This window comes from Bubalus kerabau, chromosome 16, assembly GCF_029407905.1.
Source record: "Bubalus kerabau isolate K-KA32 ecotype Philippines breed swamp buffalo chromosome 16, PCC_UOA_SB_1v2, whole genome shotgun sequence".
Classification (NCBI taxonomy): Eukaryota; Metazoa; Chordata; class Mammalia; order Artiodactyla; family Bovidae; genus Bubalus; species Bubalus kerabau.
In genome coordinates, this window is record NC_073639.1 from 77,139,406 (window position 1) to 77,164,069 (window position 24,664).

General features: G+C 63.1%; 2 protein-coding genes across 11 annotated transcripts in view; one reads left to right on the top strand and one right to left on the bottom strand.

The window, feature by feature from the left end:
* The window catches only part of ARVCF (ARVCF delta catenin family member), a 30,383-nt gene extending 29,688 nt beyond the window's left edge, over positions 1–695 (bottom strand). For 3 of the 4 annotated variants that reach the window (XM_055549893.1, XM_055549894.1, XM_055549892.1), the window contains exon 1: positions 520–695. The gene's annotated coding sequence lies outside the window, so the exon portion shown is untranslated. The remainder of the gene's footprint in view (positions 1–519) is intronic. The other variant, XM_055549895.1, reaches the window with a different exon arrangement.
* Positions 696–3,820: 3,125 nt separating this feature from the next.
* Positions 3,821–23,570, top strand: TANGO2 (transport and golgi organization 2 homolog). Of its 7 annotated transcripts, none has more exons than XR_008703322.1 (9): positions 3,821–3,887; positions 10,748–10,841; positions 13,802–13,890; positions 16,956–17,075; positions 17,428–17,542; positions 17,987–18,105; positions 19,967–20,139; positions 20,431–20,535; positions 20,849–20,884. XR_008703322.1 is itself a non-coding variant. In XM_055549913.1 (9 exons), exons 2-9 carry the CDS (start codon positions 10,786–10,788, stop codon positions 20,967–20,969), a joined length of 879 nt encoding a protein of 292 aa, XP_055405888.1. In that variant the 5' UTR covers positions 3,824–3,887; positions 10,748–10,785; the 3' UTR covers positions 20,970–23,568. The 7 variants fall into 7 exon arrangements, 6 of the variants coding, with proteins under 6 accessions (XP_055405891.1, XP_055405892.1, XP_055405893.1 ...); XM_055549913.1 differs by having other exon boundaries at positions 3,824–3,887; positions 19,986–20,139; positions 20,849–23,568; XM_055549915.1 differs by having other exon boundaries at positions 3,828–3,887; positions 18,035–18,105; positions 19,986–20,139; positions 20,849–23,566.
* The last annotated feature ends 1,094 nt before the right edge of the window (positions 23,571–24,664 follow it).

Sequence of the window (24,664 nt, forward strand, 5' to 3'; positions counted from 1 at the left end):
CCCACCAGCGGGGCGCAGGGGAGGCGAGGATGGGGAGCCAGGTTGGGGCTCCGGGCAGGGACCCCGGGCAGCGTTCCCTCCCTTGTCCTCTGGGCGGCGGGCGCGGCGCCGGCGCCCGGGCATTCCCCGTCCCCGCCGTGCGGGTGCTTCCCTGCGGCTAGCCTCCCCAGGAAAGTTCCCCAGCCCCTGATCGGCTCGGCAGATGTAAAGTTTCCGTGGCTGCGTGGCGCCGGCCCAAGGCGCCCGGTCGAGTAGGGGGGACACGGCTCAGGCTGCACCGCGACCGGAGGGGTGCGCTGAGCGAGGCGCACGGCCGGCCGGGCAGGACCCCAGGCCGCGCACAAAGGGACCCGCCCCCGCCGGTCCGGGATCTCGCGCACCGCCGCGCGGTGCGGGTGGAGCGGGGCCGGCCTGCACTCCCGGCACTGACCCCTGCCCAGACCTCGATTCCAGCCCTTGCCCGGCCCGCAGCCCGGATGCCGGCCCCGACCCCGACCCGGGTTCCCGGCCGGAGCCTACCTGGAGCGCGGTTGTGGGCGGTGCCGCAGCACGGCCCCCGCCCCAGACGGGCGTCCGCCGGTCCCTCGGCGCGCGGTGTCCCCGGGCGGGCGCGGATGACCGTCCGGGGGCCTCCGATCGCGCCGGTGCGGGGCGCACCCTCAGCGCCCGGCGCAACCCGGGCCAGCCCTCGGCCCCTTGCGCGGCCCGTGCGCAAAGCCGGCCTGCCGGCGCCGCGACCCTCGCCCCTCCCCGCCACCGCCACTGTTCTCATTGGTCGGGAGGCCCGGCAACCGGCGCCGATTGGACGAGCGCGAAGAGACGCCGGCTTGCCATTGGCGCTGGGGGTGTCCGTCTCTGCCGATCACGGCCCCTCGTGGAGCGGCGGAGGCCGGGGCACCTGCCGGGACCTATGCGGCTGTGGCCCGGGCTGCTGGCCGTCCTCTCCCGGCCGCCTTCGAGGACGTGCCCAGGCCATGCGGCCCGCGTGGGGAGCCGGGCAGGCCTGGCGCCCCATCCCAGGACTTGGGCCGGTCGGCTCTATCATCACCCCCAGCTCCCGGGAATCCTCCTCCAGCGCCTGCTGTTGGCTGCACGCCGTGCCCGCCCATCGGCACCAGTTGTGTTCCCCACAGTTCGCGAGGGAGCGTTCTGCTGCCCTCCCGTTTTACAGACGGGAAGCCCACCGAGGCCCGAGGCGTAGAGAGGTTCTCGCCAGCTGTAGGTCACTGGGAGGAGGCGGTGGGGCTCCAACCCAGTCCATCTGGGCGGTCTCCCACCCTCATCGCTCCAGCGTTCCCACTGTGGAGATCCGAGTGGGTGCGACCCCTCGGGGAACGGTGGCTTTTCTCCTCCTTCAGGGGTGAATTTACAACACCGTGGGCTCCGCCCACCCAGCAGGGCCCGCGGGACTGGCCTCCCTCCCTGACCCAGGCTGCAGATGGGGGCTGGAAGGAGTCAGAGTTCAGGGAAGGGGGCCTCCGCCCTTGGTCCATCGCGACAGGGCCCAGGAGCCCCATCTTCCCCTCTCACCCACCCTCTATCTGGCTTCTGGCCAGTTTTGTAGGGCCATCCCTCAGGCATGTGTGAAATGCTGCAGGGAGGGCCAGGTTTCAGCTGGATGTTAGAAGTTCCCACCAGCTGCAGATGCTTGAAGTCAAAAGGGTGACCACACGAGGTCATGATCTCCCATCTAAGGATGTATGTGTTCAGAGGTAGGGTGACAGGGAACCCGTGGTGGCCCTGAGGCCCCTACCCTGACCCATCTCATTGGCTGACAGCAGAGTGGGATTTCCACCTCCCCAACCCAAGCATGGCTGCATCCCCTTTGCAGATAATGGGAAGGTGGTGGTCAGGAGGGCTTGGCCACTAGGGGTCCCGCACCTCTGGGCCCAGTGGTTTGGGGCAGATCACTCTGCGGCTGCTGCCTATTGTCCTCCTGGGCATTGCCACTCGCCTCCAAACCCCGGATTCTGCTTATCCAACACTACCACCTCTCAGCTGGACTGCAGAATCCAGCTGCCTGGAGGGAATCACTGGCACCACCCAGCTTGACTCTCTTGCCAGGTGGCGGGAGGAGGACTGAGTGTCTCTCGCTGGGTCTGCCACCTGCTGGTCAGGAGTCCTCGGACAACGGGGAGCCCAAGGACAGGGGGAGCCTTGAGACATGGGGAGCCCTGGGACAGGAGGAGACCTTGGACACAGGAGCTCTGGGACACGGGGAGCCCAAGGTCAGGCAGAGTCCTGGACACAGGGGGCCTGGGGAGTCCCGGGACAGGAAGATCCCTTGGACCCGGGGAACCCCAGAACAGGGAGAGCCCCGGGACACAGGGAGTCGTTGCTTTCCTTGCCTGCAAAGGGTTTCTGTGGACTTCCGGGAGTAGCACAGATGAGGCAGCACAACAGTGAAGTGCAATGGGCTTTTAGGGGTGTCATGCAGGTTTGAGTTGGACTCTTGCCTGGGGTTAATACCAGTCAGGCCCTTGCCCTCTCTGAGTCCCAGTTTTCACAGGGCATCAGCTCTCCAAGAAAGGATCAGGCATCTACATCCTCACTGCAGGGCTGTGGAATTAATCCAGCCACTGCCACTGGCCACTTAATTCTGACTTCAAGCAAGTGACACATAATTGCTCTAAGCCTCAATGTTTGCATCTGTAAAATGGAAAAATGAGAGCTGTGTCCTGGAATGCTGGGTTAGAGCATTTAGCACACTGAAGTGAAGAGCCAACTCATTGGAAAAGACCCTGATGCTGGGAGAGATTGAGGGCAGGAAGAGAAGGGGGCAACAGAGGATGAGATGGTTGGATGGCATCACCAACTTCAAAGGACATGAATTTGAGCAAACTCTGGAAGATAGTGAGGGACAGGGAAGCCTGGTGTGCTGCAGTCCATGGGGTCTCAGAGTCGGACACAGCTTAATCACTGAGCAACAAAGCACGTTGTTGTGCATGTGCTCAGTCCTATCTGACTCTTTCTGACCCCAAGGACTATATAGAGCCTGCCAGGCTCCTCTGTTCATGGGATTTCCCAGGCCAGAATACAGGAGCAGAGTGAGTTGTCATTTCCTCCTCCAAGGGATCTTCCGGATTCAGGGATCGAACCAGCATCTCTTGCATCTCCTGCATTGGCAGGCGGATTCTTTACCACTATGCCACCTGAGAAGCACCATTATTAGCAACCTTGATACAATTGTCATCCTCGTCATAGTTTGCTGAGGGCCCATTTGGAGCAAGCCCTGGGCCTCTGAATCTCCACTCAGGCCCCAGACACAGCCCAGAGGCCACTGTGGGCAGGGAGCCGCAGCGAACGCCTCTGTCCTCCGGTAAGGGACCTAGTCAGTGGCTTTTGCTCAGTTGCGATGGTGTGGAGATCAGGCAGGCAGCCCTGCATCCTGGGGTCGGCCCTGCCGAAGAGCTTCGAGGCGGGTTAACGGCTGAGGTGACCGGTCCGACGTCTGTCCTGACCGCAGCAGGGATGTCCGCGGTCAGAGCTGTAGTGGGGAAAGATGGCCAGTCCAAAAGCGTGGACTGGAGAGGCGGGGAGGCAGCCCCCAAGTGCGCACCCTGCGGAGCCTCCTGCAGGGCCCTGTGCGGCGCTGGCCAGGGACGTGTCCACGAGGGTGGTAGGGCTGCTGGCCGGCACCTTCCTGCCCGCGGGGGTCACGAGGCGCCCCCAGGCACTTGGCGCAGCCCCGGGGGCGGGGCGCCGGGAGGAGCAGCCCGGAGCGACGGCGTGGGCAGCCAATGGTGCCCGGGCTCGCGACTCGCTGCCCCGCCCCCTGGCCTGGCTGCCCAATGGCGAGCACGCGGGCGGCGGGGGGCGGGGCCCGGGCCGTGGCGGCTGCGGCGCGCGGGCGCGGCACCCGGAAGTCGGCGGCCGAGGCGAAGGCGGTGAGTGTCAGCCGGGATGCGGGAGGCGGGCGGCACTCCCCGCGGGGCGCGGGGCTCGGACTCAGCAGTGGGTACCGCGCCCGCCCCGATTTCCCCTTCTCGAAGCGGTGATTGCCGGTCCAGCGCCTGGTCCGGTCGGAGACCGAGCCGACCCCGGCCGGAGAGTCCCTCGCGTTCCTGAAACCACGTTTCCAGTGTCCCCGCCTGGACGGGGCGCGGGCCTCGCAGGCCCGGCCGGTGTCCCTGCCAGGGTGGGTGGGCTACGCGGCGGTGGGCCGGGGAGCCCTGAGTCACGCTGCTCCCTCCCTGCGCCCTGCTGCAGGGGATAGCTGATGCCTGTCCCGGGAGGCAGCCGGGGCCATGTCATAAGCGCGCCTGGACAGGCTTTCCTGGGCTGGCTCGGTCGTCAGGCCCTCCCCATGGGAGTTCAGGGCAAAGGGCTGGACGGGGCTGCACCCTGGGTAAGGCCCTGTAGCCACTGGTTTTGAAGACACTCCTGCTCCAGCAGCTGCCCCGCGCGCCTCTGGGCTACAGATCTGGCATGGGCCTTCTGCCCTTGGACAGCTCCTGAGGCCCAGCCGGCCTCTGCTGGGGCAGTCACATGGTCAGCCAGGCCTGCCCTGCTCTCCTGCTGCGGGCCTGCCCACCCATGTGTTGCTTTTTTGGTCTCGGTGGACAAGGGATGGAGCTGTGAGGGGTGCCTGCAGCCGGGAGCTGTGGGAACTGCTTTCTGCTGCTTGCTCCTTGTCCTCTGGGCCGCCTTTCAGGGCAAGTGTCAGATGACAGCATTCACAATGAAGAAAACTCAGGCTGAGGGCCAGTGTTGTCCCCAAGGTCACTCAGAGCCAGGCTGGCCTGTCCTCCTGAGCCCCTCTCCCAGAAGCCTTCCTGCCTTGGGTGACCTGTCGGGTGGGGTGGGATGAGAGGGTGGGCGTGTTGGCAGGTGGACACAGCAGAGCCTCCGCTCCTCCTCCCTGGGGCCCAGGGCTCCCGGTGGGCGGAGCGTGCTGTCCTGGCGCCCCCACCTGCTGGTACCCCTGACCGCTGGCTGCAGAGGCACGCGTGCCCCAGTACCGACCGTGTCTTCGCGTCACCGGTGTGTCGGCAGGACGCGGGCCGCTCGGACCAGGCCTCCGGCCGTCTGCTCTGCCGCACTGCCCTGTCTCTGAGCTGTTAGGACGGCCTCGTGCGTCCACTGTGTGCTCATTTCTGGGCTGTCACTTAGGTTGTGCTTCACCGCGGTACAGTCACGTGTGGCGTCCTGGGGACTTAATCCTGTGGTGGCTGCGGCTCTAGGAGGCCCCTGCTGGCAGCTTGGTGCCCTGCGTGCTGCTTCTGAGGGTTTGTCTGTGGCCCCGGGCAGGCAGGCCACTGCAAGTGGGGCCACACTCGTCACGGACACCCTGGGTGTGTGAGTAAGGGTGTGTCAGCCAGTGTGTGAGGACAGTTGGTTGGTCTGGACCTTGGAGTTTGGTGATGGCTCTGAGATAACAAGGTCGCCCCCGGGCCACTGATTTCCCTTTTCCGGGTATTGGTGCAGCTGTGTTCCCTCCTTCTCGACTTTCTTTATGGGTTGCAGAGTGATGGATACACGCTTCAGAGTGAAGAGGCCCAGGCCCCGCCACCTGGTGTGTCTGCCGGGTCCTCAAGACCATGCGCAGTAGAAGTACTTGCTTCCACACTCCTCTCAGGGGCTGGTGGGAGTGCCCCCTTCCTCCCCTGTTGACCCCTCGAGCCGCAGGGCTAGCCCCTGGCTTGTGGGGAAGCCTGTTCCTGGGGGGGATGGGGACCAAGGTGCAGAGCGTGCAGCGTGCACGGTCACTCCCTGTGTCCCTTGTTGGTGTTGCTCGTTTGAACCCTGAAGGGACAATGCCACTCGCTGTGAGGCTGCATGAGTGCCCCTCAAACAGTTTTAAGATCTCAGGAAACATTGTCCCCGTAGAAAATGCATCCTCGTGAAATGCTACTTATCAGCCAGAGCTGCAGAGCTGGGTTGTGGAGTCCTGGGCGGGGAGGGGGCGGGGTGGGCGGTGGCGAGGTGGGCAGCCGACTGCTCTGAATGATTAGTTTGGGCTGGCAGGGTGTGTGTCCCCGTGTGTTTATGTCGTGTGCTGGCAGCCGCCGCGGAGTCACGCGTCACATGTCACTTGTGAGCAGCTCCTGCCTGGAGCTCCGAGCTCCGCCCCGCATGAGGGCGGGATGCCCGGTGCCTTAGCTCCAGGCCAGATGGGCTGGCTGGCTGGTCTTGACTGCCTTCCGCCAAGAGTGTGCAGTGCCAAACAGAAGGAGTGCCGACCCCAGGGCTCGGTCACCCCTGCCCAGAGCCCTGGGGAGCAGCTGGAGGAGGCTGACTGCCAGGCCCTGGATCCCTCCCCCGCACAGCCCCCCCACCCTCTGCCGCTTGCATACCTGAGTCCCCCACTCCTGGCTCCTCTGGCCAGTGCGCCCCCTTGTGTCCAGGTGTTTTCCCTTGTGTCCGGGCGTGCCCCCTTGTCCGGGTGTTTCCCCTTGTCCGGGTGTGCCCCCTTGTCCCCAGGTCCACCCCCTTGTCCCCAGGTGTGCCCCCTTGTCCCCGGGCGTGTCCCCTTGTGTCCGGGTGTTTCCCCTTGTCCGGGCGCGCCCCCTTGTGTCTGGGCGTGCCCCCTTGTGTCCGGGTGTGCCCCCCTTGTCCAGGTGTTTCCCCTTGTCTGGGTGTGCCCCCTTGACCTGGTGCCTCTTTGCCTTTTCAGCTGATGGTGCAGGCCCCCACCCCAGCCAGCAGCCACCTGAGCACGTGGGTCCTTGTGCCAAACTCTCGGCTGCTGGCCGCTCTGAGCCGGGGCTGGATCTGGCCTCCCCGGTCTGCTGAGAACCCCTCTTCCTGCCTGCCCCTGGAACAGCTCAGAGCCTATGGGGAAGAGAGCAGGGTCTGTCGTGGTCTTCTTGTGGGCAGCTTTCCGGGAGGGTGCTCTGGCTCCCCCAGGAAGGGCACCCGTTCCAAGTGGCCAGCATGTGGGATGGCGCGGAGCAAGCCCCATGGCCGCCACCCAGATCAGGGTGTGGACCCGCCACCAGCATGAGACTGGGAACCCCTGTGGGTCCCCGGACAGGCAGGCTGGCCTCCAGCTCCGCCAGCGGACTTCCTCACCCATGTGACTTCACGAACATGGGCGCCTGGCGTGCCCCATCTGTCAGTGTCAGCGGCTTCTGTGAAAAGCTGAGCAGGAGACCCCTGCCCGAGACAGCTCAGAGTGTGCTGAAGCTCGGGGCCCAAAGGGTCGCGTGGTGGGCGTCCGGGGAGGCCCAGTGGTGCAGACGGGACACTGTCCACTGGGGAGCATGGGGGTCCCTGGCTCACGCCTCCCACCCGGGCAGATATGTCCGAGAATGGAGCCCAAAGGCAGCCGTGCCTGGAGCTCAGGAGAAAGGGGTGTTGCTCAGGGACGAGGGGGCACGTCCCGTGCAGCTTGGATGGAGAGACATGCCCTGGGAGGACAGGCAGGTTTGCACGGGGGCAGCTCGGGCAGCGGGCAGGGCCACCCCCCAGCCACTGCGCTGCGGGACAGCGGCCAGCAGACGCATGGAGCACCTCTTGCCACAGGGGATGCAGACTGATGGCCGGTGGGCAGGAAGACGGGGTGGCGGGGTCCTGTGTGAGTGACGACCCCGGCGTGCACCTGTACTTTGCCAAGAAAGGTCTGGAAGCACACAGCCAACTGGAAACTCCTAGGTGACCCAGGGATGTCGCCCCCTTCCCCCCGGGTGTTCAGCCATCTCTCAGTCTCCAAGCTGTGGTCCTGGGCGGCCTCTCCTCTTCAGCCCAGGCCACCATCTGGGGGCTTCCTTCCCTGGGGAACGCTCTGGGGCCCAGCTGCACCCCCAGCGGGATGCACGTGGGCTCAGCAACGATACTGCTGAGCACTTGGTGTGGGAGGAGCTCGCCCGGGAACACACTGCTGCTGTCCTTGCCCCGCCTGCGGCCTTGGGGCCCACACTGCTTCCAGGTTCGCGTGTCCCGAGCCCAGAGAGCTGAGTTCCGTGGCAGCCACCCCATCAGTGGGGACCCTACCCCCTGGCCTGGGTCCCCCTGGCCACCCTGCTTGCCGTGGGCTGAGCCCCCTTGCCCGCAGAGGGTGGGCGGCTGGTGTCCAACTGCGGCTGGCACCCCTGGCAGGGGGCTGTCAGCACCGCGGCCCCCCTGCCCACCGGGCTGGACTGCCTCCTCCAGTGCCCGGTGCCCCCAGCTTTGCCCATCTCCATGTGTCCACTCCGGCCTGGGACCTTCCTGCCCTCCCGGCCCTCGGGGCTGTGCCAGGACTGCAGAGTTCCAACTTCTCAGGCTGCCCTGGGCCTGTGGGCACCCTGGGCTGCAGGTGGAGCTGGGCCGGACAGGGTGGGGACCCCCCGAGGGGCCAGGAACGGCGTCCCCTAGCGCCCCCGGCCCGGTGCCCTTCAGGATGACCTTGTCCTGACTCCAGCCTTGGTGTCTCTCGGAGAGGAGGAGTCCTGGCTCACCTGTAGCACTAGGGCCTTGAGCCCTCAGCTCGCCACCCGGCCCTGACCTCAGAAGTCTCTGGAAGCAAGCGGAGGGGAGCGCCTGGGTGCCCCGCCGCGGGGCTGTGGGGGGACGCCAGTGCAGTGTCCAGGGCTTTCCCTGGGAGCCCTGGACGGCAACGGGGCCGTCAGGGAGGACTCAGACCCCAGAGCAGGTGTGAGGAGGGCGTGGGGGCGGGGAGAGGGGCCGGGGCAGCAGGCCTGCTGAGTGGGGGGTGAGGGACTGGAGAGAAAGGCAGTTCCTGATGGTCCCCTCCCCAGGGGCTGGCTTTCCTCCGGCCCCTCCTTCCTGATGACTGCGTCTGCACCAAGGCCACAGCCCTGGGCCCGCGCCCACACCTGCCCGGAGACCCGCTGCGGCCTTCCTGGGACCGGGAGCCCTGCTCACCGCTGCATCCTGGGGGCTCGTCTACCCCCGCCCTGGGCGGCTCAGACGTGGGAGCCCTGTAGCAGAGGGGCTCTGCGTCCGGCCTGTGCTCAGCAGTGGCTGGTGGGCCCCCTAGCCCGGCACGCAGCCTGGGCTGGGCATGGCGCGCGAGGGCAGGCCAGGGGAGGCACATTCGGTGTGGCGTGTTCCCGGCGAGGCGGCCCTCCGTTCTGGCGGGGCTCCTCCCACAGCCCGTGCCAGCCTGGCTGCCGCAGATGGCCCTGGCCCACCTGCTCAGGGCATCCATGTGTCTGGGGGTGAGCAGCCCCCGGGTGGGCAGGAGTCTGTGTCTTGGATGCCGCACGCTGGTCACGGGGCAGGTGGGATGCCGGGGTTCTGAGGCACCCAGTGGCTGCCCGTCACCCTGCCCTGCCTCCTGGGTGATCCCGCTGACTGTCCCATCTTCCGTGTCTGACCTGCCCATGCCGTGGGGCTCGCCGACCAGGGATCACACCCGCGTGCCTGTGTTAGGTGTGCAGGGAGGTCCCTGAGGCTGTTGCTTCTGGAGGGTCTTTCTGGCGCTGGGAGGCCCCCGGCGTCTTCTCCGCACACGTGTTCCCGAGCCCCTTTCCTGCGCTCAGACGGGCGGGTTGTGGGGCGCGCGGGGAGCCCTGCCACTTCTTGCTCGTGGTGCTCCATCTTGTTATGTGGGCCTTTCCACTGCGCTGCTCTCTGTCCAGGAAATCATTCCAGAGACTCTCGGAAGTCTGGGATGAAGACGGAAACGTCAGTGTGCCCAGTGCCCAGGGGCGCTGCCAGTGTGGACACCCCTCAGACCAAGTCCCTGGGCGCCCCGGGTGGCCCTGGCTCTGCACATGGAGCTTCTTAGAGACCCCCCCTTCTGTGCACCTTCCCTGCCCAGCGCCGTGTGGCCGTGCAGACACACTGGGTCCCTGTTCCCTCAACCCCCCCGAGGCCGCCAGAGCCCAAGTTGCACCATGGGCGGCCCCTGGGGCAGGAATGGGCACCGTTCGCTGCTCTCTTCTCTGGGTTTTTCTGTTCTCTCAGGTGTCAGCTAAATCCTGCATGACCTTGTCAGCTCTTGGCTTTGAGGATTTTCCATGATTTTTCAAGCGTTTTGAGTCACTTTTACCAAGGAGGTTGGTCCCAATGGTCCTGGGACGATGGGCCCCAGTGCCCCTGACGGGCGGGGACCTGGCCCGTCCACACTCCCCCAGGCCCTCTGTGTGGGCGCTGCGTGTGGTGCGGTGCCCTGGGCTCCTGCACACGGCACTGGTCACCACAGCCGTGCCTCCCTGCATGGCCACGGCGCCTTACTGAGGGCAGAGGTTGGTGGGCTGGGCCGTCAGCACACCTGTGCCTGGACAAGCACGGGGCTGAGTCCTGGAGGTCCCACCGGGCCTGTGGGCACCGCCGGGGAGAGTTCCGGGTGCACCCAGTGCCCGGTGGCCACCCCGGCCAGACCCGTGAGCAGAGTGAGGGGAGGGGGCACGGAAGGCCACGAGCCGGGCAGCTGCCGCGTGGCTCTGTGTTGCGGTCACGGCCGTGGCGCTGGCCGTGGGCTCCAGCCTTCCTCGGCGACTCCGCGCGGGGCGGCCAGGGCTCCCTCATCGCTTGCCTGCTTTGAAGGCGGGTCGGTGCGCTGGGAACGTCCTCCTGTGAGTCCTGAGACGGGAGATCCTTTGTTTCAGGCCCCAGACCAGGGAGTGATCGCTGGCCACCAGGGCCAGCGAGCTCACCGGCCTCGGGGATGTGTCTGGCTGCTGCGCCAGAGCACGTTTACGGAGACGGGCAAGCACCGCAGCGTGCACCACGCAGGTCCCTCGTCCAGTGAGGGTCTGGGCACTGAGGCCGGCTCAGTTCGGGCAAGGGGGCGCTGCCGGTTCAGGAGGTGGGCCTGTCGTCTGCCGTCCACTCAACACGTTTCCTTTTCCTGCAGAGCCCGTGACCTGTGGAGCCAAGCCCCCCTCGGGACTCATGTGCATCATCTTCTTTAAGTTTGATCCTCGCCCTGTTTCCAAAAATGCGTACAGGTAACCCCCCGGGCCGCACCCGCTGTCCCACTCGGCCTCGGGAGCCCGCGTGGGCACCACGTGCGGGGTGGGGGCACAGGCTAGCGCCCGGGTCCCCCGACAGCAGCTGCTCAGGGGGGCCCCACAGGGGGTTCCTCCCAGGGCGGGGACCCCGCGTCAATGTGCAGAGGTGCTCAGATGCAGCCGCGGGAGATGGCCGCGCAGGCAAGGCGGAGGGTGGAGTGGGTGTGTGCACAGCCCCTGCCCCCAGCTGGGGCCCCGGTGGCAGCAGGGCCGAGTGGCCGCGCGGGAGACTGGCCTGGGGGCCGGGGCCCTGGGCCAGCAAGCAGCCTGCGTGTTGAGGGCCACCTGGGCGGGGTCAGGGGAGCTGGGGGGCCCACCGGAGCAGGCAGGAGGCTGAGGCCAGGGAGGGGACGCCGGCTCTGGGGGGCACCCCTCTGTCCTCCAGCTCCGTGGTCGGGACCCCCCGACACTGATCCACACGGAGAGGGAGGCTGGGTTGTGACCCCCAACCACAGATGAGTCACTGGTGCGGTTGCTGTGAAGTTGCCCTTGTCCCAGGACCTGGGTCATTTCAGCTGCTTCTCAGATGCCTGGCATGTGGCTGAGGTCACTCACTCCAGGCCAGGGAGTGAACGGTGCCCAGCGTCTCCTTCCTGCGGGGGAGTGGGCCGCAGGGCCTGGCTGGGGGCTGGGGGCTGGCCCTCGACAGCCCCCAGCAGAGCGAGCTGGGAGTCGGGGTCCAGCCAGTGGACAGAGCCCCAGGGCTGTGATTAGAGGGGCCGGGGTGACTGGGGGCAGAGCCCGCCCTCCACCCTGGGCTGAGCCCCAGCCCGGGCTGGCACACTGGGTGGCCAGAGCTTTCTGGGCACTTGCTGGAAGTCTGCCCGATTGCACTGGCCACCGTCTGGGCCGTGCCCTGAGCCAGGGAGTGAAAACCTCTCCCCAGCAGCGTCCCTCTGGTGCCCTCTGCTGACAGAACTGGGCCCACAGCCTCTGAGGAGCCCTGGGAAGGGTGGTGGTGGACGCCGGGGCCGCGCTGCCGAGCTCTCCGAGCCCTGGGAAGGGTGGTGGTGGACGCCGGGGCCGCGCTGCCGAGCTCTCTTAGGATTGGGCCCACAGTGCGAAAGCGTGTGTCCTGTGGGCTGTTCGGCAGAGCGCCCGTGGCGGTGTGGGGGGAGGGAGACAGCGTGGCTGGTGGGGGGCTGAGGAACGTGTGGGGTCCTGGGGTATGTGAGTGGCTCAGCTGAGCAGCTCCAGGCCGAAGCCGCCTGGACCCCTCGTCTGCGCCCTGCACTGCACCCCTGGTTGCTGCCCCACAGCCCTGTTTTGGGGCACCCACCGCTCCTCATGTCACCTTCCATTGCCATCACCCCCGGGATGACCCCTCAGGTGCCCTCGGGTTTGGCCTGCCTCCCAGGCTGCTCACTTGGCCTCATGCACTGGTGTCAGACCCTCCTGGGGCTGTCCTTGGCTCAACACGCCCGCTCCACCCCCTGTGCCCTGCCTGGGTATGACCCCCCCCGGGAGGTCCCGGCCTCTGTACCCCCCTGCCTGTTGTTGTCCAGCACTTGGAACCTCCATATTTTGCCAAATGATGGAAGTCTTGAATGAGGTGACCCTGAGTTCACAGGGGGGTGTGTCCTGAGGGGGGGGGGCACCTGACCCCTGCTGCTCTCGGAGGGGCCCATGGCCAGAGCTTGCAGGTGGCCTCCAGGAGGAGAGTGATCCTGGCCCACGACAGGTGAGACCAGGTGGCCCGGTCCTGTGGCTTCAGGGGACTAACCCCTGCAGCAGCGGAGACCCCAGTGGCCAGCACCTGCATCGCCCCCGGGGTCCCAAGCTGAGCACCTGGCTGAGACGGTGGATGGGTGTTGGGCTGCACACGCCAGTGTTCCCCACAAGCCAGTGTTCATGGAGTCAGGCGTCCATGTGAATGGTACTCTTGGAGAGTTTTGAGAATCTGACGACCGAGTACGGGCTGGACCCCGGCCCAATGCCAGCCCATGCTATGCTGCTCGGAGGGTCCCTCATCAGAAACAGACACTGGGTCTCTGGGAGCCTTCACGTTGGCCCTGCCCACCTGATCACCACCTGTGTTTATAGTTGCTTCTGTTGTTGTTTTTTGGGGTATTTGGGCCCTGCCAAGCCTCACTCAGGATTTTAGTTCCCTGATTAGGGATCCCACCACACCCCCCACAGCAGAGGCACAGAGTCTTAACCACTGGACTGCCAGAGAAGTCCCTCTAGAGCTTGGGGTAGTTTTGAATGTTCGTTTAGACCTATTGGGGAGGTTGTGTTTGCTGACCCTCGTGGCCATGGACTTCTAGATCGAAAGCCGAGAAACTGGAGGCAGAGAAACAGCTTGTTGTTTTTAGTCATTAAATCACGTGGGATTCTTTTGCAACTGCGTGGTGTGTAGCCCCTTAGGCTCCTCTGTCCATAGGGTTTCCCAGACAAGAGTACTGGAGCGGGTTGCCATGCCCTTCTCCAGGGGCTCTTCCTGCGCAGTTATTTTAAATGGCAAAACTGACCAGAAACTTCATTTTTGTACCTCAAAACCAGTGATCTGAAAACATCAACATGTTTTCTAGTTGCCAAAAAAATACTTGTTTGATTCATAATACTAAACAGGAAGAAAACACAGAGAAGTCCTCAGCTGTCCCCTCCCAGAGACGCCCCAAAGTGCAGGAGGGAGCAGCCTGGGGACACCCTCAGCGCTGCCGGGGGTTTCACGGCGCATCCTCAGGGAAGGGGCCCACGGCCCGGAGCAGGCACCTGGTGACCAGGGAGCGGGGCTGGGCCGAGTCCACTTTCTCCTTCCTGGGGGTTTGCGGCCTGACTACTGAGGCGCCGTCGTCTTGGTAATGAGAGGAAAACCGCGGCTGTTCCGTGGAGACTGCCCGCCCACGCGAGACGCTCCAGTTCCCTCGAGACCCTTCTCCGTGCTCTCTCCTCAGGCTCATCCTGGCTGCCAACAGGGACGAGTTCTACCACCGGCCGGCCAGAGCCGCAGACTTCTGGGGGAGCAACAACGAGGTCCTCAGCGGTGAGTGTCTCTGCTCTCCACGCGCCCAGGTGCCCCAGGGAAGTGGCCGGAAGGTGGGGGCTGTACCTGCATCCACCCTCCGCTGGGGCTGGTCTTGCGCGAGTCTGTCCTGTCCTCGAGGCAGCCTGGTGGGACGTGCGCTTGTGCAGCCGCATGTGGTTATGGTGCCCTCGCGCACCCCTGGCCCCAGGGAGGGCCGCTGGAGTTTGGGGGCCAATGGGGGGCCTGTGGAGCAGGCGGGCCCCTTGGGAGCAGCGCCCGGCACTGCGGGTGGGCCCACCAGAGGGCATGTGCGCGTGCGTGCGTGCGGGCCAGGGCCCTCAGACATCCACGAAGGCTCCCCGTTTGCAGAGTCGGGCAGAGGAGGCTGGGCGCAGGAAGAAGGAGCAGGTCCTGCGGGAGGTGGGGAGAGCACTGGGGGCGGAGTGGGCGGGCTGGCCCCTGCGCCCTGAGCTCTGGGCATGGCTGTCCTGTGTGTGGGGTCTTTGCCTGGGCTGGCCTGGCTTCCCAGAGGCCTGGGAGCCACTGGAGGAGGACTGAGGGGAGCTCGTGAGCACGGCCAAGGACCATCCTAGGTTTGCTGTTGTTCAGTCGCAGAGTCACCAGCTCTCTGCGACCCCATGGACTGCTGCACGCCATTGCCGCCCTGTCCATCACCAACTCCCAGAGCTTGCTCAAACTCATGTCCATTGAATAGGTGATGCCATCCAACTATGTCATTCTCTGTCGTCCCCTTCTCCTGCCTTCAATCTTTCCCAGCATCACGGTCTTTTTAAATGAGTCAGTTCCTTGCGTCAGGTGGCCAAAGTATTTGAATTTCAGCTTCAGCATCAGTCCTTCCAATGAATATTCAGGACTGATCTCCTTTAGGATGGACTGGTGGGATCTCCTTGCAGTCCAACGGACTCTCAAGAGTCTTCTCCAACACCACAGTTCAAACGCATCAATTCTTCGGTGCTCAGCCTTCTTTATGGTCCAGCTGTCACATCCATGCATGACCACTGGGAAAACCACAGCTTTGACGATGCAGACTTGTGTTGGCAAAGTGACGTCTCTGCTTTTAATATGCTGTCGAGGTTGGTCATAGGTATTCTTGCATCTTACCCAAAGGCTTTGCCTGTCGTGAGATCGTAAAGATACCTTCCTCTGTGTGGTTCTGGAACCCTTCTGGTTTTGGTTATGCTTAGGTCTGTGATTTCTATAAAATGCCAGCCTGCCAGGTCTTCATTTGCTTGTGGTCACTCTTGGTCATTTGCAGAGAACTGTCACCCTTGTTTTTATAGTTGATTTACAGCGTTGCGTTGGTTTCTCCTGTTCGACACAGTGACTCAGTTTTCCATGTGTACATGTATATTCTTTTTCATAATGTTTTATATGTGGTTTATCACACGACGTTGAGTCTGGTGTTTTGTGCTGTGTGGTAGGATCTCGTTTATTCACCTGTATACACGAGTTTGCCTCTGCTAACCCCAAACTCCCCCTCCCGCCCCCTTGGCAGCCACAAGTCTGTTCTCTTGTTTCATGGATAAGTCCATTTGTGTCACATTTTATTTTTTGAGTATTTATTTGGCTGTGCTGGGTCTTAGTTGTGGCATAGGGAATCTTTAGTTGCCACATGCAGGATCTAGTTCCCTGACCAGGGATCAAACCTGGTCCCTCCACACTGGGAGCACAGAGTCTTAGCCACTGGGTCGTATTTTAGATTCCACGTATGAGCCGGACCATATGGTATTTGTCTTCTTTGTGTGACTGAGTTCACTCAATGTGACAATCTCTGGTTCACCATGTTGCTGCAAGTAGCATTATTTTGTTCTTCTTACGGCTGACTGGCGTTCTGCTGTATAAATTCACCGCGTCTTCATGCATCTTACGGCTGACTGGCGTTCTGCTGTATAAATTCACCGCGTCTTCATGCATCTGATGACGAGCGTTGACTTTGCTTTTGCCTTGTGGCTGCTGTGAATAGCGCTGCAGTGAACATCGGGGTGCGTGGATCTCTCCGTGTTATTTTGTCCAGATACACACCCCAGGAGTGGGCTTGTCGGATCGTATGGAAGTTCTGTGTTAGTGTTCTAGGGAGCCTCCGTCCTGGACTTCATAGCGGCTGCACCAGCGTGCACTCCCCAGCAGTGTCGGACGGCTCCCTTCTGCCCGCGCTCGGGCAGAGCTCCTCTTGACCATGTGCGCGTCTGAGCGCCGAGCGGGGCTCTTCCTTCAGTCAGGTCTGCCTGACGTGCGTCCTCAGCACACACGTCTTTCCTGTAACGTTTTCCTATGTGTTTTGAAAATCATTTGCTGCTGTTGTAAATGATTAATTAAATTTTCATTTTCCAGTTCTTACTAGTATTTACTCATTAGTTATGCAAGGCTTTTTTTTTTTTTTTTTGTAGATTCTCTTTGGATCTTCTTCACATACAAATAAGGGTAGTTTTATTTCAATACTTGTTCAGATCTTTCCCTCTTTTAGTTCTTCTACTATTGTAATTCCCCTGGGGGAGGATAAGGCAACTCACTCCAGTATTCTTGCCTGGTAAGTTCCATGGACAGAAGAGCCTAGCAGGCTACAGTCCATGGGGTCGCAAAGAGTAGGACGTGACTGAGCGATGTAGCATGTACTATAGCAATTTATTATTGTTGTAATAATAACATGTTAATGATGTAGTTGTTTTCACCCCAGTCTTCAAGCAAAGCGACCCCGCCGGCCAGGAAGTCACTGCTGGTGGCTGTGGCCACCTTGCCAGCCCAGGGCGGGCCCGTGGTTGCGGAGGGTTGCAGCAGGAGGGCTCCTAGTGAAGCCTGGTCCTGCCCAGGGACGACCGCCAGTGTCCCTGCACCTGGCTGGGGCCTGGCGTGGTTTCCGTGGCAGAGCTGGTGCTGTGTGTGCCCTGGCCTGATGCTCACCCAGGTGCCGGCACGTGTGTGTGGGCTGGGGGTCCCGGGGACAGCAGGTGTTGTCCCGGATGAAGGTCCCCCCACAGATCTGTGGGCCTGCAGGCTGCCTCGTCCCGCGGAGTTTGAGCCCCGGCCGGCCCCGGGGCTGCTGGGGACACTGCCGTGTGTTGCAGGGCTGGACATGGAGGAAGGCAAGGAAGGCGGCACGTGGCTGGGCATCAGCACGCGGGGCAAGCTGGCCGCGCTCACCAACTACTTGCAGCCGCGGCTGAACCATGATGCCCGGGGCCGAGGTACAGGGCTGGGGGCTCGCAGACGCCTGCAGGGGCGGGAGGCGGGGCGAGGAGAGGGGCCCTGCAGCCCACTGGCTGGTGAAACCGGGAGCCACCTCGGCCTGGCTGCAGCCTGGCTCCCAACCACTGTGTGGTCACCCCCCGTCCTGTGGATACACGCTGTCTCTGACGTCCCCTTGTGCTGGACCTCCCTGTGGGGGCTCAGCAGGAGGATGTTCAGAGTCAGAAGCCTCCACACCCACCTCCTAGGCTGCTGGTCAGTGAGGGAGGCGCAGGCCCGGGGGGACTGTTGTCTCCCAGGAGACGGGCTCAGTCCTGCCGCCCTTCCATGGGCGTGTGTCCCCTGCCACAGGTGAGCTCGTGGCCCAGTTCCTGACCTCGGACATGGACAGCTTGTCCTACCTAAAGAAGGTCTCAGCCGAGGGCCATCTGTACAACGGCTTCAACCTCATCGCGGCCGACCTGAGGTGGGTCTTCAGGCGGGGACGCCCCACCACCACCTGGGGCCGGGCTGAGGGCAGCGAGGCGACCCCAGGTCCTCTGAGGGCTCGGGAGCTGTCTGTCGGCCTGTCTGGAGCTGCCAAGGGGCTGTGATGCCAGCCAAGCCAGCCGTGGGCCCTGTGGGCAGAGGACCTGGGGCGAGGGGCATTCCCCGCCTGGGGTGGGGTGGGCAGCGAGGGGCAGGGGTGGGGGCCTGTCCCCCAGGTGGTAGGAGTGGTTCACCTAGGGAGGCTGGGCCCTGGAGCCCTGGGCGGCCGCCCTGGCTGTGAGGTTCAGGAGCTGGGCCGCTGGGCCCTGAGGGGGCCCTGGGGACGCGACGGTTGGGTTGTGGGCAGGCCCGTGTTGATGCGCAGAGAGGTGTCGGGCTGGTCGGGCACAGGTAGTTCATAACAGGGGCGCCTGTGTGGCAGGGTGTGGCCCCCGTGGCCCCGGCTGACCCTCTCTGCCCTTGGCTGCAGCGCAGAGAAGGGAGATGTCATTTGCTACTACGGAAACCGGGGGGAGCGGGAGCCTGTTGTCCTGGCGCCAGGTGAGGCTGCCCCACGGGCGGTGCAGGGTGGGCTGCTCCCCTGGGGGCCCCTTGCCGCCTCCCGGGCCCGGGGCTCTGCTGGGGTCTCTCCTCCACTGTTCGCAGACGTTCGTGCCCCTGTGGCCCGTGGTGGCTGTGGCCTCACCTGGCCCACAGGCGGGCTGCTTCTGCCCGTGCAGAGCCGCTGGTGCTCCCAGTTCTGTGGCCCGTGTGGCAGCGCCGGGACCCCCACGCTGCCCTCAGCCGCGCCCGGAGAGGCTGCTCGTCTGCGAATGGCTGCTGGGACAAAATTCTCGTCACCTCTGCACTGCTGTGTCGTCCCAGAGCCTCCCCCCGCCCCGATGCCTGTCGCTTTCTGTTTCTTTAAAAAGTTGTATCTTTTTATTTATTCATTTTTGCCTGTGCTGGGTCTCCCTTGCTGCTTGGGCTCTCCCTAGTTGTGGCGAGCGGGGCTGCTCCCCGCGGTGGCTTCCCTTCTTGCGAAGCAGGGGCTCTAGGGCAGGCCCCGTAGTTGTGACACAGGGGCAGAGATGCTCCACAACGCGTGGGGTCTTCCCGGGTCAGGGATCGAAGCCTGGTCTCCTGCATTGGCAGGTGGATTCTTTACCACTGAGCCACCAGGGAAGCCCTCCATGTTACTTTAAAAGAAAAAAAGGAACTGCTCCATCGAACCATGCGTGCGGCATCCAGCCCACCCATTAGAGCATGCCTTCGGTCGTTTTCACCGTCTCCAAAGTGGTGCAGCCGTCACCAAAATCCAGCTCCAGAAGGGACGCTCCCCCCGGGGCTGGCAGTTACCCCCAGCCCTGGACACCACCGTCTGCTTTCTACCTCTGTGGGTTTGCCCGTTCTGCACAACCTATGTAGACAGGCTCAGACAGCACCAGCCTTTTGTGTCTGGCCTTTCCCTTTGGGGAACGCTTTCAAGGTTCGTCCTTCCGTGGTGTGAGGGTTCTGTTCCTTTTTGTGACTGAATAGTATTCCGTCCTGTGGGTTTTCTGCCTCGTTTATCCCTTGCCCACTGAAGGACACTTGGTTGTCCCTGTTAATTGGCTGCTGTGAATGTTGGTTCCACATTTTAGCGTGGGTACCTTCATCTCTCTTACGTGGGTAGTTTGAGTGGAGTTGGCAGATTGTAAAGTAACTGAACGTTTGATGAATTGCCAGGCTGTTTCCCAAAGCAGCTGCACCATTTTACATCGCCAGCAGCAACTTTATGAGCCTCGCCAGGACTTGTCACTGGCCAACTTCTCGTCGCAGCTGTCCCCAGCGTGATGTGGTCGCACCATGGCCTTGGTGTGCATTTCCCTGGTAGTTAATGACATTGAGCAGTTTTCCACCTGCTTGTTGGTCGTTCTTGTGTCTCATTTGGAGAAATGTCTACTCAAGTCCTCTCCCTATTTTTCAGTTGGGTCATCTTTCTGTTACTGAATTGCAAGAATTATCTTATCTGTTCTGAATACAAGTCTCCCGTCAGATATTTGACTTTTCTAATGCTTTTTTCCATTCTGTCTTCCTGCTTTCTCGCTGGTGTCTCCTGAAGCAAGGAGTCATTTTAAATTCTGAGGACGTCCAGTTTACGTGTTGGCACCTGGGGCTTCCTAGGGTCGGGCTCCCTGACCTCGGCTGACCCTGGTGGGCAGCCTCCTGGCCTGAGGCTGTGGGGTTCCCAGCCTGAACCTTCTCAGGTGACCCCACCTCGGGCTCCCCCAACTTAGGGACGGACCTTATCCTGGTGTTGATTCCGATCACCCGAGCCCTCCCCACAGCCAGGCCTGGCAAGTTCCTGGAGACGGAGGCATGCAGAGAAGGGGTGGGTGGGTGGAGTGTGGGTCACAGTCCCCCACCCCCATGCTGGCAGAACCCCCGGCCTCCTGCAGGGACCTATGGGCTGAGCAACGCGCTGCTGGAGACGCCCTGGAGGAAGCTGTGCTTCGGGAAGCAGCTCTTCCTGGAGGCCGTGGAGCGGGGCCGGGAGCTCCCCAGGGATGCGCTGGTGGCCCAGCTCCTAGATGTGCTCAGCAATGACGAGGCGTGAGTGCCCCCTGCACACACACCAAGGCTCTGTGGCCAGCTGCTGCCATCCGTGGGGCCTGCGTGGTCGAGCCCCGGGCAGCCCTGGGGGCCCTGGCACAGGGACAGGCTGGCAGTCGCTGTCCCGTGGCCCTCACAGCGGAGCCCCTAGTAACAGGTTGAGTGGGGGTTCCGGGCCCTGACCTGGGACGTGCAGGGAGCAGCTTGTGTGGTTCCCCCACCCAGTCTGGTGGACTCCCGGGCACTGCAGGGCTGCGAGCTGGCAGCAAGAACGCCGCCTCTGTCCTTCAGGCAGCTGCCAGACCCGGCCATCGAGGCCCAGGGCAGGGAGTACGTGCGACCCATCCTCAGCAAGTACGCGGCCGTGTGCGTGCGCTGCCCGGACTACGGCACCAGGTAGGACGGGCAGGTACAGGTGCTGCCTCCGCCCCGGGGGGCCCACCTCCCCAGCCCCTCCTGCCACCTCCCTGGCTGGGAGCCCTGGGTGTTCAGCCTCGTCAGCCCAGGGCCCACCCACCGAGTGGTGGCGGGGTGGTCCCGCTGGGCAGAAACCTGTGGGGCCCCCAGCTCAGTGCCCCCTCCCCCCACCCCAGCCCAGAGGCACTGGGCCTGAGCGCCCTGAGACCGGACCAGGCTGGGGCCCATTGAGGCCCCTCCCACCTTGGATCTGCACCTTTCTGGGCTGAACATGGGCCCTGCACTCTTTCAGGACCAACACGGTCATCCTTGTGGATGCAGATGGGCACGTGACCTTCACGGAGCGCAGCATGCTGGGCTCGGACCCCACCCGCTGGGAGACCACTACCCATGAGTTCCGGCTGCAGAGCTAGCCCGCAGCCGCTGTGGCTGGGGCTCCCGGGAGGCCCTGTCACAGGTACTGCCTGTGACCCGGCCAGCGTTCCCCAGGGCAGAGCCCTTTGTGTGAACCGTCTGCATCCTTAGGTCTAGCTCGGGGTCCGGCCTTGGGCCCTGGAGATGACAGCGGCCTGCAGTCAGGGTGCCGGGCCTCCCCTGCCTGTGTGCAGAGCCCCATGTGACACACGTCATGCAGGTGTGCACACACTGCAGGCCATAGGCATGTGCACACATGCGCAGACGCACAAATGCTCCAGGCGTGCCGCCCACAAGACCCGGCCCCACGACGAGTGCCTCTCACCCTTGTGTGCTTCGTCCTGTGAGTCTCGCCACGATCCAGACACGACAGTGGACGTCCGCTTCAGAGCAGCCCCTCCTATCCTGGTCATGGTCCATGCTGCCCCCAGCCCTGCTCCTGGAAGGGGACGGGCCCTCTGGAGGGATGAAAGCCTCTCCCTAGGTAGACACAGCCTGGGGCCATCCACGAGGGGAGCGCTGCCCGGGGCTCCCAGCTCGAGGCAGGCCCGTCTCAGGGAGGGCACACAGAGGCCCCTGCCGTTCTCCTTCTCCCGAGGAACTAAATGGCATAGGACCCTGTATGTGAATGGGGGATGCTGACAATAAAACAGGCCAGTGCATTCCACGCCTTGACTGTGAGACAGGGTGCCCGTGTGGGCTGGGGTGCTGCCCTTCTGGTCTGCAGACTCCGGTGCAGGTGGGCGCCCTGCACCCCGGGGGCCGTGGGGTCAGGCCTGCGGAGGCCCGCGGGCGCTGGGGGCTGTGCGTCAGCTGAGGGGGCGGTGGCGTCCGTCCCCGCGCAGCCCCGGGCCCTGGTTTTGGACGAGCACCCTGGCGCTCCTGTCCCCAGCTGGGGCTGGGCACCTGGAGTCCTGCATCCAGCGTGGGCACCCAGCTTCCCTCCACCTCGGCGGCCGACCCCCGACCTGGCTTCCTCAGCGCGCTGACAGCTCAGGCGGGCTGGGCACACCCCGGGCCCTCCCTGGCTCCCTGGCCCTCCTCTGTCCCCTCTTCACCCCTCATGGCCCAGCAGGAAGTGGCCCCATGTGAGGCAGCCTGTGCCGCTCCCCACCCACCGCATCCTGCGTAGCCACCATCGGCCAAGCCCCTGGCTCTGGTACGGCCAGTGCCCTCTGCCTGCCTCACAGGCCTCCCGGCCAGCCATGCCGCCCTTGGGGGCACTGCTGCACTGGTGCAGGGCCATCTGGAGAGGCTTTCAGACGTCTGTTGCCCACATTCCCCATGCACCCTTTGCCCTGTGCCCCTGGGTACCGCCTGGGCCCGAGGAAGCAGCTCCAGACTTGGTTCTGTGGATCTAGGCTGACCTGGGTGCCCCCTGGGAGATGGCGCTGGGCTCTGGCCCCTCAGGTGACTTCGTCAGGTGTTTCCAGAGATAATCAGAAGAGAATCGGTAGGAGCGGTGTCCTTATGAAAAGGGACACATGGGCACAGGGACAGGCAGGCACGCAGACAGACGCCTGCGAAGGCTGGGGCCAAGCTGCTTCCTGCCAAGGAGCCCCAGAGGCAGGGAGGGGGGCCTGCTGTCCCTTGGAGCCCTCAGAGGAGCAGGGCCTGTGACGGACACCCCGACCTCAGACGGCCAGTCTCGAACCAGGAGAATAAATTTCTGTTGTGTAAGCCCCTCACTGGCATACTTTGTTTTGGCAGCTGAGCAAAATAAAAAATTGTGACCTTGATTTACACACCAGGAAACAGGCCTGGGGAGATACAGGAACAGCGCCGCAGCCCGCAGGCCAGGGTGGGGCAGGGTGAGGCCAGGTGGCCCTCGGGGTCCAGCCATGCTGGGCTCGCAGGCTTGACCCAGCGCTCACTGCTGCTCCTGCCCCAGGGCCTTTGCTCTGCGGTTCCCTCTGCCGGAAGGGCTCCTCCCCCAGATGCCCATGCTGCACTCCCCCTCCCCTGCCCCGCAGGTCTTGGCTCAAGTCCTGACAGTCACCCTGTCTGAGGCAGCTTCCCCATCTTGGTCTCTGCTGCACAACAGAAAGCCCTTGTCTTGACAGGCAGGCCTTGCACTGACCGAGTGTTGCTCGTGTGTCTCCCGGTCGGAACAAGAGCGTGAAGACCTTTCATTTGTTCCACTCCTGTGTCCTGATGCCCTGGCCAGATAGATAGTAGAGCCTAACCCTTTGCACACCCTCTTGGCTCAGGCCAGTGTCTGGAAGCAAGGTCTCTGTTGTTTGGAGGATTCAGGACCCGGGTTAGCTGTCTCCTGGAAGGGCCTTTGACATGCCCAGAAGAGGCCTCTGTGCTTGCACCAGATGCATCTGATCCCTGAGTCCCTGCTGGGGTCTCTCATGCCCCCTCCCCAATGAGCTGCTTGTTCTCCAGCCCCAGGACGGCCGAGCGGAGGTGTGCAGGCACAGAGACACGTCTGTGAGCACACAGCCAGCTAGGGACCTCGGAGACCTCAGGTCTAGTCCTGTTGGGCCTGGGTGCCTGACTCCTGTGAGCACACCATCAGCGAGGGATGCAGGGATCCTCAGGTCTTGTCAGTCTGTCGGGCCTGGGCTCCTGGCTCCTGTCTGCAGAGACACCCCCGCCCCCCCACCCCCCACCAAGTCTTTTGATCTCCTGTACTGGCAGAGACCCCCTCAAGTGAGCCAGGCTGAGGTGGAAACTCAGAAGCCCCGAGGGAAGAGTTTCCTCCCCCAGCTTGTGCTGGAGTTCCAGCTTCCAGGCATTGATCTTTGTGACTCCAATGCTGGAGCCAGCTGAGAACAGCGGGGCGGTCCCGTGGTAAGGTCCTTGTCTGTCACCTGCTTGGTGCCAGGCCAAGTGGGAAGTTGGCTGTAGTGTGCAGGGCTGAGGTCTCAGGTTTGACTGGGGTAGGTGGGGTCCCTACCTCAGGAGGCAATGAAGTGTGGTGAGGCGGCTAGATGGAGGGTGGTGGGCTGGGGGTTCCCATGGGCTCTAAGTGCACTGGGCAAGGCCAGCAGCTGGCTGAGTCCGAGAGCCAGACCCTAACAGGGCTCAGTGCCCGCTGTGGGGTGCCTGGTGCCAACCCTGTGGCATAGCCTGGTAAGCAGAGGGCAGGCAGGGAGGGAAGGCCTAGGTGGGTCTCCAGCTTAGTGACCTGCAGCACCCCTCCCCTGGCTCTTTTCAGGAAATGATTTCAACTTGCTACAAACTTGAAAAATGGAACAAAGAATCCAGTATCCTTCACAGAGATCCAATCTCAACACCTTACCTAACCACAGTAAACATTTACAACCATGAAATTAGCATTGATACAATCTTGTTAACTAATCTGCTGACCTTTGTCCCACTAATAACCCTTGCCTGACCCCTCATCACACTTAGTTGTTGCTCCTCCAGCCCTAAGGGCTCCCCAGTCTCTCTCTGACTTGAGTGATCTTGACATTTTTTGAAAAGCACTGGCCATTTTGAGGGTAGAAGGACCCTCCTGTGAAGTTTGCCGGCTCTTTGTGATTACACACGGGTTTTGCCCTTCCGGCTTTAGTATGTCTTTCTCGGGAGGCCCTCCGTATGTCCCTTTACTGGCGTTTTTCCCTCCTTTTTTTTTTTTTTTTTTTAAATCGAGGCATCTTGAAGACACAAACAGACACGTCTTTATCCGCTCTGATGGTGGACGTGCGCACCTTTGCTGGGGCGCCTGGCGGAGCGGTCTTCC